The following is a 12409-nucleotide window of genomic DNA, read 5'->3' on the forward strand; positions in this document are numbered from 1 at the left end:
TTTATTCCTTACTTTCCATTAATAACTCCGTCCGGGTTGAGCATGGGGACTATCTTGAAGATGTAGGCCTCTCTAAGGCTTACTGCCAGTGGGCTGGATCCCATGAGGAACTCTAGCGTGCCCTTCATCACCCAACTGGCATTGGTCTCCCCGGGGTGGACTCTGGCTGACAAGAAGATCAATGGGCGATTCCCTGAAGCAAAAGAAGGAGTAAAGAATAAATCACATGTACAGAAAAAATAAAATACAGGGCAAAATAAATTTGTGAGGTGCATTTTTTGTCTTTTAGCATGCCAATAAACCTCTGGTGTCACTGTTCCTACAAATGAGGAAAGAAATCTCTAGTTTTCACCATCTTGCATTCATTCATGTAGCAAATTCTGTGAGCAAGAGCACTAAAAACGAAATAAACAGGAGTGTGGTCTTTAATTAATGATTGTTTGCAGTCACCACATTTATAAACACATTTGTTTGTATGCTGGGATTGGCCAGTACAGACAATGTTCCATTAATCAAATGTGGTTTTTGTCCTATAATCGTTTATTGCTCCCAGATCTACAACAGATTTAGATATATAGGAGCTAAAATTCAGAAAAAAAGTAAAACTTGCAAAAGAAAATAATGAAAGAGGTAAAGTATAAACTTGTGAACAGGGCAATGGCTTAACTAGGAACAAAAATTATTTCAATGCATATTTTTCAAAGCTAAATAAAAATGGTAAATAAATAGACTGAATTTTTATAGTGGCTTGCTAGTCATAATGACCAATCAAAACACTAGAGCCACATTCACCCAATCACACTCATATGCTTACACATTTATACACAGATCAGTAGATAACGTGAGCTTAAGGCCCTTGCCCAGGGGCACATCAACATGTGGCACGGCGGGTTCTGGAATCGAACCCTCAACTTTCAGATCGTAAGATAACTACTCTTCCCACTGCCAAGAGCAAAAACATTTCTGACCTCTATTAAACAGATATTTAAATTGAGTTTGGTCTCTTTAAGACAATCACGATCGTTGTCTGAAAAATCTTGCCTTGCTAATAGAGGTCAAATTCTCCTCCAGCAGCCAAAAGATGATCTGTGTTACACTTAAATTAGATTTTTTTTCTTTTAGCAAAACTGGACTTATTACAGTAACAGAACGCATTACATGTTTAAACATTATACACTACTAAATAAACACATCGATTTTGTTTCACTGGTCATTTATAGCAATAATCACCATGGTTCCTATGTTTCTTAGCACAAAATACTTTTAGAAAATGACAGACTCAAAAGATTTTTTAACCATTTTTTGAATGATTATCCAATGTTTTTTTTTAAGTCTAGTGTACAAACAATAAAGCCCTCAGAGGTCAACATTGTCTATCAATAAAGAGTCTAGGTTTCAGTTTTTAAAGTACAGCACTACTGAAGCTTGCTCATTGTTCAGCTAAAATAATCTAAAATAGTTGCACCACACATTAAGCTTCTGGTTTGTCTAGAGAATCCTACGGTAAATAATAAGACACAGGTGCATATACCGAACCTCATTCACTTACTGAACTGACAGATATGATCACTGGATTTGGACTCAGGCATGGCAGTGATGGTGAGAAGTGGACAGGTGTTTCCGCCGAGGGTTTCGCACAGAACGTCCTGCCTGAAATAGATCTGAGGGGTCCTCATAGCCTCCAGTTTGGACAGATGCATCTGTATGAAGCGAAGATTTTAAGTTCTTAGTTCTCTCTTACAGTCTTACGGATTTACTCTAACTCTAATGTTTAATCTGCCTTTTTAAAATGTATTCAATTCAATTCAATGAAATTTTATATACATAGCGCCAATTCACAACACATGTTGTCTCAAGGCACTTCACAACAGTCCGGTACATACATTCCAATTAATACTAACAATCGAACAGTGCAGTCGGAGTTAGCTTTTTATTCAAATTGGATAAAAAGTCTATCTAAGTCTATCTAAGGAAACCCAGCAGATTGCATCCAGTCAGTGACTTGCAGCATTCACTCCTCCTGGATGAGCATGTAGAGACAGTGGACAGTCGCTGGCGTTGACTTTGCAGCAATCCCTCATACTGAGCATGCATGTAGCGACAGCGAAGAGGAAAAACTCCCTTTTAACAGGAAGAAACCTCCAGCAGAACCAGGCTCAGTGTGAGCGGCCATCTGCCACGACCGACTGGGGGTTTGAGAGAACAGAGCAGAGACACAAAGAGAACAAAGAAGCACTGATCCAGGAGTCCTATTCCTTGCTCAACAGAAATGAACATGGTTTAGAACCTTGAATGAGGTACGGGCTTAAAATAAAACGGACAAAAAAAACAATGCAATACTTCAACCAGAGTTTGCTCTAGAGGTTTGGGAAGTTTAACAACATGGGAATAAAGTGATAGTACCTGTTGGAGGGACTGAGAACATAACGTATGAAAAAGCACCAAAGCAACAAATTTACATATATTCAAATTTCTTGTGTTTGTTGAGAAGCAAAACAGTTTGTAGTGACACTACAAAAAAATGGGACTTCAGTAGTACCTTAAGTGTAGAGTATGTATAAGGGTAATGATAGGCAAAGTAGCAGACATCATCCTTATGGCTGAAGTTTATGCTGAAGGTCAGTGTATAATATGATTTCCCTTTCTGTCCCCCAGTTGCAATGGAACTTCTCGCAAAGTGATTCCTGTGAAGATGAACATTTCAGATGAACAGTACACAGAGGGAAAGCCATTAAAATTTAAATGAGTACTTCATTTATTTGGTAAAGTTGTGTTGCATATTCCTGCAATAAAACAAATGATTGATTACAGTAAGTCCACTGAAAGCATCACATTCAGATTTGGAAGGTTAAATGATCTGCATACATGGTCTATCCTAAAAAATAAAAGTGAAGACAGACAGTGAAGCAGTGATATGCTTCCTAAAAGAGGCCTTTTAAAAATGGCTGAGCACTAGGCCCATTAATAGGAGCTCATAATTTTTATTAATGTAGTAAAGTATAAAATATTATGTAGTCATGTCTGTGTGCTCCACACCTAAATGAAGCATGCTACATTAAAGTATGAAACTGCTGTAGTGTTATGCAACAAATACTAATTGCAAAGTTTCTTACAAATCTGTGATTTCACCTACTTATAATAACAGATGTCGGTTCCTGTTCTGACCCAACGAGGCCTGCCGCTGATGGCTTCCTGCACAGAGTACATCAACACCTGCATGCCTGTACACAGACAAACAGAGTAAAGTATCCTTTGTTACCCCAGATAGTTGCTTTGTTTTCCTTCAGATGTTGCTTCATCACTCACCATAGTTAAATTGGCTGTTTGACTTCTCACAGTTGATGATGTTGAAACGGTACGTAGCCCCGACTCGCATGCCACTCACTTCAAAGTAAAACCACTGATGGTAGTGATTACTGTTGATATCCGCATTCAGAATAAGGTCATACTCATATCTGGAGAAAAAAATACAAAGACTGTAAATTTGAACCTAAAAATCAACTACAAAAAAAAAACAAAAAACAATTTAATATTGACACACAATGTGTAAACAAATGGTGTACAAGGTAACACACAGTTAAGCCCAAAGTTATTCATGCTACTGCCAGGTTTAGATTTTATTTTGTTTTCATTTAACCGAGAAATTATGTCTTTGAGATTCGATGGCCTCCTTGCTTTAATCTTTAGCTCCCTCCACAGATCCGCCGTTAAATTTAAGTCTGGACTCTCTGAAACAAGCTGGGCAACTCCAAAACATAAAAATTACTTCCAATCAGAGAAACATGTTGGTAAAAATGAAAAATTATTAAATCTGCCGGGAGTTGTGAATACTTCTGGGCTTAACTGTACCTTGTGTATGTCTATTAGGGTATTAGACATTACATTTGCTACTTACTTCCTCACTTGAACAGCTTTCCTGAGATTGCCTGACTCAAACTGAGAGTTGAACTTCAGTGACTCACTGTTCTCTTCAGTCACAAGACTGAAACAGAAACAGTGGACAATTTCTTAATGCATGGATAATAACCACACGTCATCAGCTTTGACAAAGCTCTCAGCATTATGAAAATAATAAATCTGTAATTGCTACCTTATGAGATAACACTTCATTCTAAAACACTTAAGACACTGAAGGAAAACCAATTCCCTTCCTTCACCTAAAACCTTCAGCAGACATGTAATAACATACCTGGGATGATCAATGTCGTAAACTACTTTATCCAGGATATCATTAGGATGAATCAGCCGCTCAATGTCCTGAAATATCTTGGACCTACAGATAAGGAAAATAACTAATTATTTACATCATTAGAAGATAAAGATATTCTAAATTTAAAACATCATTTAGAAACCAAGATGGATATAGCACTTTTCCTGTCATAAATCCAGTTTACATGGTAATCTGTAAAAATTTACAGATTGAAAAGCCAGTTTAGACTAACATACACATATTTACAATTTGATTACAGGATGTTCTGTCAAGCTTTGTCAAGAAAGTTTGACAAAGTATTATTTAGTAGAAGAGTAGAAGTCAAAATTTGGAAAAGCATAAAAATGGGCAAAAAAATAAAATAGATATCTGGCAACCCTTTTATTTGTAATCAGTAAGTTTGTTAGTAATTTGGATATGCTGACGTTATATGTGCTTTCATTGCACAGTGCTACTTCCATGAGGTGCCTTGCAAAAATATTCCTACTACCTACATTTTGTCACATTACAAGCAAAGTCTTGTAGGATTGGATGTGATACACCAACACATGAGAAGACCATAAATCTGAGGTTGAAGCGAAATGATGTGTACCTTTAATAAAAAAAATGAAAATCTAAAAAGTGTCAGTCCCCTTTACTCTGAAAAATAAAAAATTTTAGAAAAAGATTCCATGGTCAGGTGTCTAAAATTGAACATGCATATCACAGATATAAAACTAACACTGTACATAACGTTGAATATACCATGTTAACTTTGAAATGTAGTGGCAGCATAATGCTGTGGGAAAGCCTTTCCTCAGCAGGGACAGAAGACCTGGTCAAAGTTGATGGAAACATGGATGCAGCTAAATACAAGGCAACCCTGAATGAAAAAAAAAATCTGCAAAAGACTGGGACAGATCTTCACCTTTCAGCAGCAGCCAGAGGTACTATGAAATAGTTAAGATCAAAGCACATCCATTTGTTAGGATGGCCCAGTTAAAGTCAAGACTGCATTCAAGAATAAGTGGCAGGACTTGAAAGTTGCTGTTCAAAAGCACTCTCTATCCAATCTAATTAAGATTGACATATTTTGCAAAATATTATGGGCAAAAATCTCAGACATTTTGCAAAGCTGGGAGAGACATACCCCAAAGCACCTGTAACTGCAGCAAACAAAGTTTCTACAGAGTATTGATTTGAGAGTTGAATACAAGGTGCATGCCAGACATTTTTCAATATCCTCCCACTTCTGAATCATGTGTTGGTCTATCACAAAAACCCCCAAAAATACATTAAAGTTTGTGGTTGTAATGTGACATATTGTGAAAAAGCTCAAAGGGCAAAGAATGGTTTTGGAGGACACTATAAGGCCTTAATTTTCCAGTTAGTATATTTCTTTTAGCCACTATTGTAATTCCCTCACCTCTGTACACCATAAATTCTCTCCAGCAGAGGTTCCTTAAACATTGGAGCCACATGACCAAAGTAATCTGGGTAAGCCACTTCAGCATACTGTGGGACCGACTCTGTCCCCTTCACCATTTCCACGTAAAGGTCAGGGTCATGCAGAGGCAGGAGTTGAGCTGTGTCCGGCACCTCGAGGACCCCACCTTCTCCTGCCTCGTCTTCAGCACCCTCTGAGCCACAATCTGAACCAACGTTGCTGCCTCCCCCACCTGCGCGCCGTATTGGGAAACCACCCAGGAGCAAAGGTGACTGTATGTGTCTCAAGTTGTTGACTGGAGATTCTTCATTTTTGACCCTCTCAGATCCAGCTTCTGCATTTTGATTGCTTTTGTCCTCTAGAGAGAGACACTCCAGTGGATGGGATAGTTCCTGTTCCATCATGTGGCCTTGAGAAGGAGACCTGCAGAAGGAGGGCGGAGCGGTGTGTCCATCTGGGGTTGGAATGTTAGTGTCCTCTTTTTTATCTTTGTCCTTACTGAGGTGGATTGTGCCCAGGTCCAGAGGAGTTTGAGGACTACTGGGGGAGGGAGAGGACAGTGTCTGACGTTTTTTGACAGAGTTGCAAACGTCCTGAGAATGTGGTATTTGCTTCGGGGATGGGGCTTCAGCTGTTGGCACTACGACTGGCCGAGTGAACCGTGCTGATGGTGATGAGAAGAAATATGCTGATGAAGATGTAGGAGAGGCACTCTTTAAAAACTCAAAGTTATACCCCTGTAAAAAAATGAAAAGGTTTTATTCATAGAAGAAGGAATTTTTAGTGATCAGGTTGCAAAAATAGGTTGGGAATATTTTGGACTAACCTGCCAGTGACCCAATAATATTTTATTACATTTTTAGGGTAAAGATACCCTGGTTGGTCAGTGCAATAGGGCTCACACGAAACTTCTCAGGTGGTTCAATGATAAGGCTATTGCTGGACATCTACATACCTGAAACTTCTGTTATAATATTGAGCATAGTGTTAAAACTGTCCAGAAACCAAGTCATGGACATGTGGCTTCAGTGAATGACTGAACAGATGTGGCAGCATTAGAGAACCTTGTTCATTAGTGGTGAAAGGTTTCCTTCTGAATGGAGAATGAATATTCAAGAGTACTGCAAATTTTTCTGCATTCATTTTCAGTTAATATTATGAAACATCTGCCAAATGATGCTATGTGAAAAAGCAAAACTGGTTAAATAACTTACCTGGTTATTTCTGACTAGAGATGCACCAATCAGAGTAAATTTGACCTGTTTCCTATTTTCTTGTATGAACTTTAACAGCTTTCAAAATATTTATTTTTAGCCTTTCTGCAGTGAAATGTCAATTATTTATATTTAGATAAGAGGTGGTGTCACACTGTATAAGAGAAAGAATACTCGATGTAATAAAATGTTATTACCATTTTAAAAGCCCTACAAAGATTATGTCAAGCTTTACAGTTACTATTTGGAAACATCTGTCTTTGTTCTCTAGAGCAATAGTTTTCAAACAGCGGCACAAACACTGCTGGTTGTATTTGGACTATTTAACGAGGTACCAAAATGAAGGTTTGGTTTCAACTCTTTTTGTGTTAAGACAATTAGCTTTAATGTAGCGTTAATTAGCCATTTACCTGTGAAGTCAGAAATTGGATCTAAACATGTTCTAGTTGGAATCTGCAGAATTTTGCAATTGTTGCAGTCAATGACCAAGCTAATTACAATTAGCAATACAAACTAAAGGCAAAATATGTCTGTTTATTGCATGCACTCAAACACTAAAAGGGCATATTTAAAATTAGAGGGTTGACATTTATTTATATGCGTGACAGATTTCATTGATCTACAAGAAGTGTAAAGAAACTATTCAACATTACAGATATTAATATGTTTGAAACACATGGTCGCCTCTATCTTTCCTGGTTGGAATTCTGACATTAGGGGCCCTTCCTGTTTTATCTCATTGGAAACTTGGAAAATGGTACAAACATGCAGAGCACATTGATAAAAATGTTTCTTCCTTTTCTTCTTTTTGACATCGCACCGGAAACTGAAAACAAAATCTAGGTCCCGTTTTAGTGCCATTTTGACGCTACTGTGGCACTTTTAGAGCTTAATATTAAGTGAGATAGTCCTTATTATGAAATGTTTAAAACCACTGCCCTGCAGAATGTAGTTTGTAATCTAGACCGTGGGATTTCCACCAGGTTGCCAACATTTTCAAATCTAGCATTTGTTATAAACACACAGAGATTAAAAGCCCCAAAAAATAAAACAGCAACTTTGCTGTAAAATGTTCAGCCTTCTTGTTTTCCGCCAAAATTGCTCCTTTGCCAGTCTAACAAAACATCCCCATTGCGTGTACATATTGACGTCCTGGGGCAGAAAGCACAACATTTTCGAGTAAAAAATGACCAAAATCTCAAGGGTATGAAATAGAAGGAATTAAATAACCAGCACCCGCCGAAGTTAATCTCACTGTAGTTAGTGACCTGAATGAACAGCAGACATGCCTCCATAGAAAATACAGCTTCCTCTTAAATAGCTGTATACAGAGTTTATGCTTCCACCGACTTCATTTTGAAACACCCGACTGATTAAGAAAACCAACTTCCACACTGAAGAGGGATGTTGTTAGCACAAATTAGCAGCACTTATGTCAGGTATGTTCTTTAGTTGGAAAAAAGATCAGATTTTTGAGTACTTTTTAGAGTACTTTTGTACTTGGGAAAATTGCACAAACAGCCTAAAATGTATTAAGTAATGTCCTTTAGTGTTAAGGCTCTGTTAAAGATTTATTTTGAAGGGCAAGGTTTTTATATAATCACAATTTTGATGTGTTATTATTTTTATCTTACAGCTAGAAGAAAAACGCGAAATAATTTAGCCAATTACCCCGCCCTATGCTGAATAACACCAACATTTAGAGTAAAAAAAACATAGTGCTTAAAAGTAGACAATGCCTACCTGGAAGTCTTCAGAAAGCTCTGAGAAAAACATCTGATAGACCTTCAGCTCTTCAAATGAGCATCCAATGGTCCTTTTGGGATGTAGCTTGTTGAGATCTGTTTCTATATCATCATTCTGATTAAGAGAAGAAAATAATGAAACAATACCAGAAACATAATACAAGTGGCACCAAACATAGCTAAAAAGGTAACCTGAATGTTTGATGATTCATTTTATGTTAAGTAACTGCCATCTGCTGGGAACTAAGGGAAGTGCAAATCCAAGAAGCCTGTTATTTAAAAGTCAAGAAATGTGGACATCAATAAGCTTTTTTAGTTTAATTTGCATGAGAAACAATAGAAAGATAAGGGATGCTTAACATCTCTAATAATAGCAGTATCACTTCAGGTGGTCATACAGCAATTTGCATATTAATGAAAGGACTGAGTATTACCAAGTTACATTGTTCCTTATCATCTTCGTCATTCTCAGTATCAGTCTCTGCTTCTAGCTCCTCGTTATCATCGCTTTCATCCACCACATCATCCACTGGACACAAAACATACAGATGTACGTTAGTAACATAATCTTTTCATATTTTTTCACTTTATATTTCTTAGTCTAAGCAAGGAGTTAAACCAGACAAACAGAGGACTTTGGCCTCAATAAGTGTCTTCACAATCTAAATTTATATTTCTAAAAAACCTTTGAAAAAAACATACAATCCTAGGAGTATGTACGCACCCTTCTTTAAAGGCCTGTTGTTAATATGATGGGGTTTTTTAAGCCACTCGTATTAACAGCTGTATCGGTTTAGTGATTACTGCTGGGGTTTTTTGTATAAAGCACTGAATTTGGAAGTGGCAAATAGTCTAAAGGCACGTAAATATATTGAGATAAGCAGGGCACCCTAAACTAAACTGAACATAAGGTTGTGAATATGTTGTGTGCTCTCACCCCCAGGAGGTTGGCTGTACAGTTGAGCCACAGGACCCTCAGGAGGGACATGAGGCAGTTGAAAGTGGAAGGCTGACTTGATGGTAGGCAGAGGCAGGCGATTCTTAGGAAAACACTTCCTCATGATGAGGCTTGAAGTGTTGACCAGAGGATCCAGAGTCCGCACAGGTAGACACTCCTGAAAAACAAACATGGAAAACAGAGCAGAGTCCCAGTCTGTACATCTGTGCTGCTTGCTTTCGTTTCTTCTTATAGAGAGTTTCCAACTCACAGCAGAGGAGTTGTAGAGGATCCTCATGCCGTCAGCCTCTAAGAACGCCTTTCGGCCCAGTTTGATGTTGGTAATGTTCCTGAGGCAGACCAACAATCCTTTACGGATCAACATACAGCAGTGTCGAGTGTCGTTGCGATGCCAATCCAGGTACAGAGCAAGCAAGACGGACACAAGGCCACTGTCCACCACACGGCGGGCATTAGTTTCTGCACAGGGGAGTAGAAGACGTAGCAGATAAAGCATTGCCACATATAACTTCCATACTGTGGGATGGACTGATTGAAAGTGTAATGAAACAAAATAAAATAGGAACCGTCAAGCACAGACAAAAGATACAGAACAGTGGGAGGTTCCATAACAAATCAAGTTATTGAAGGCAGAGATGAGAAAAAGGAAAGGACAGGCTACACTAGATGATGATACTACTGATAAATGACCACAGGATAAACTAAGTTCAACTCTACAAAAGTAAAAACAGTGAGTAAAAACAATTACTCACTGGATTTGAGCAGTGTTCCCAGTGCCTCCAGAGCTACCCTGTTAATTTTAAAACAAGGCAAAAGGGTTACATGATGATTGATAACTGTCAGAAAAAGGCCAAAAAGACGAAGCTTGTGGATATCACGGGTGTCTTATAATTCTGTGTTCATGCTGCCCCAATAACAGACAGAAAACACTTACTTAAAGAGGCTTGTGTTCTTCTTGCTGTACGGCCCGACAATCTTGAACAGAAGTTCCACCACACCGTTCTTACCTAAAGAAATAGCATTCACCGCTTCACAAAAAAAAAGAACAAGATAAGGGAGAATTTAAATAAATGACCTCAACTGTAACATGAGACAAAAAACATTTACAGTAAAGACCCTTTATTTGCTTAGCTCCCACATACTGAGGATGCAATATACTTACAGTTGGTAGAATAAATCCTGAGAACCTGCAGACAGGGCAGAAGCAGCTTTGTGTTCTGTAGATTCTGTTTCATTACGTTGACGGTGATATTCAGAGCTCCAGTCAATCGTGCCTTCAGTCCAAACGTTCTGTCTGAATATACACAAGGTTCAATATCAGTGCAACACAAATAAACAATGTGCTACTACTGTACCTTACTGCAGATAAGTGGCACCTTTATTTCAGTGTGTGAAACATTTTCATAACTCACAATAATAAAAAAGGGGAACAGTATAGGCTGAAAAGAAAACAGACTTACATGAGTCAAAAGGTTTTTGTTATACATCAACATTCACTGTGACTTCATAAGGCTAACCCTTAGGAATTAAAACAATGTGTTTATAATCTGAAGTATCTAAACATGGTACCAATAAAATACTTTTTTCATTAGGCAGCCACTCCATTTTCTTTTTTACATCCATATTATGACATCACTGATATTACAGCTGCCATAAAAAGCTACAGAAGCACTAAACCAACTTATGTTCTCTCTGAAAACATTTTATTGACTCTTAAAAGGAAATGCACAATCACCAGTATGTTAACTTATGAGTGAAAATGACCAACTACGGTCTTTTAAACATTCCTTGCCAAGGAATGTCCACAAGTACTACCAAAAAGTTGCAGCAATGACCCGATAGTAATGTTACTTAATTTAATGATAGACTAAGCACTGAGAGAAAGATTTGTTCACTTTGCCATCAATACCTAAAATGACAGAATGGCCCGACCGACCTTCTGATTAATTCAGACCATTACTTGCCCAGTAGGGGGCCTCGCAGACATTTGATCCCAAGATGGTCAAGTAATCATTCAATTAAAAACAAAAATGGGTGAACAAGGCAGTTCTATAATTTATCATAAGAAATGGTGATAGGAATTAGGTTTTATCTTAAGAATTATAAATTCTATCCCCTAAAACTCACAGTATAACAAGGTTTGTTACTTTGGCTCTAAATAGCACCATTTAAAAATATGAACAGTAACCTATTGGGCTTTATTTTTAGAGCAGCATTTGTGATTGTGGGGCTTTGACTTATGCAGCAATGGATGTTTTGCCAAAAAAGATGACAAATAGATGAACAATAAACATACTTCATTTGTGACAGGATTCAAGGTTCTAGAAAATGCACTTTTTGCATTTAAACCCAAGCTAAAAAAAAACCAGAATCAAGGCAGCCTGAGAAAAGGAGCAGGGTAAGACTAAGTGTTTCATAAAAAAATAGCCCAAGATCGCTCCTAACCACGCAAACATTTCAGATTTTCATTTTCAGAAAGGAAGGCTGGGTCTTTCATTCTATGTGGCCAACTCATCATTGTAGTTGATGGTCTGAGTTTTTTTATGATGTTTTCAGCTTTGGCGAAGCCATTCCCTCAGAATGACATTTGAGACACACTGAAAACTAATTTGTACAAAAAAAGCTTCTCAAGCTACAAATAATCTAACTGATTTGACCAGTGTTCTCTGTATGTGTTTAGAAGCCTGATGTTGTTGGCTTTTCTGCCTGTTTATTAGACCGATCCTTTATTGTCAGATAGGTGTAGCCAATGAAGGAGATGTTAAACACAATCGAAGTAGATGAGGCAGGGACACTTGCAGACTATGCATGAAATATGGCACTTCATTCCCTTTAATTTTGAGTAATAACCAAACA

The 12409-nt window shown here is 37.8% G+C and overlaps 1 protein-coding gene across 4 annotated transcripts in view; it reads right to left on the reverse strand.

The window, feature by feature from the left end:
• The window catches only part of agtpbp1 (ATP/GTP binding carboxypeptidase 1), a 52786-nt gene that overhangs the window by 17669 nt on the left and 22708 nt on the right, over positions 1–12409 (reverse strand). For all 4 annotated transcript variants that reach the window (XM_047380609.1, XM_047380608.1, XM_047380610.1 and 1 more), the window contains 15 exons: positions 10716–10847; positions 10488–10581; positions 10306–10343; positions 9804–10012; positions 9533–9710; positions 9030–9124; positions 8594–8710; positions 5616–6373; positions 4190–4273; positions 3896–3982; positions 3307–3455; positions 3134–3221; positions 2540–2684; positions 1550–1700; positions 13–193 (listed from right to left, as the gene is read on the reverse strand). In XM_047380609.1, the coding sequence (XP_047236565.1) occupies positions 13–193; positions 1550–1700; positions 2540–2684; positions 3134–3221; positions 3307–3455; positions 3896–3982; positions 4190–4273; positions 5616–6373; positions 8594–8710; positions 9030–9124; positions 9533–9710; positions 9804–10012; positions 10306–10343; positions 10488–10581; positions 10716–10847 (2506 nt within the window). The remainder of the gene's footprint in view (positions 1–12; positions 194–1549; positions 1701–2539; positions 2685–3133; positions 3222–3306; positions 3456–3895; positions 3983–4189; positions 4274–5615; positions 6374–8593; positions 8711–9029; positions 9125–9532; positions 9711–9803; positions 10013–10305; positions 10344–10487; positions 10582–10715; positions 10848–12409) is intronic.

Source organism: Girardinichthys multiradiatus, chromosome 12 (assembly GCF_021462225.1).
Source record: "Girardinichthys multiradiatus isolate DD_20200921_A chromosome 12, DD_fGirMul_XY1, whole genome shotgun sequence".
NCBI lineage: Eukaryota > Metazoa > Chordata > Actinopteri > Cyprinodontiformes > Goodeidae > Girardinichthys > Girardinichthys multiradiatus.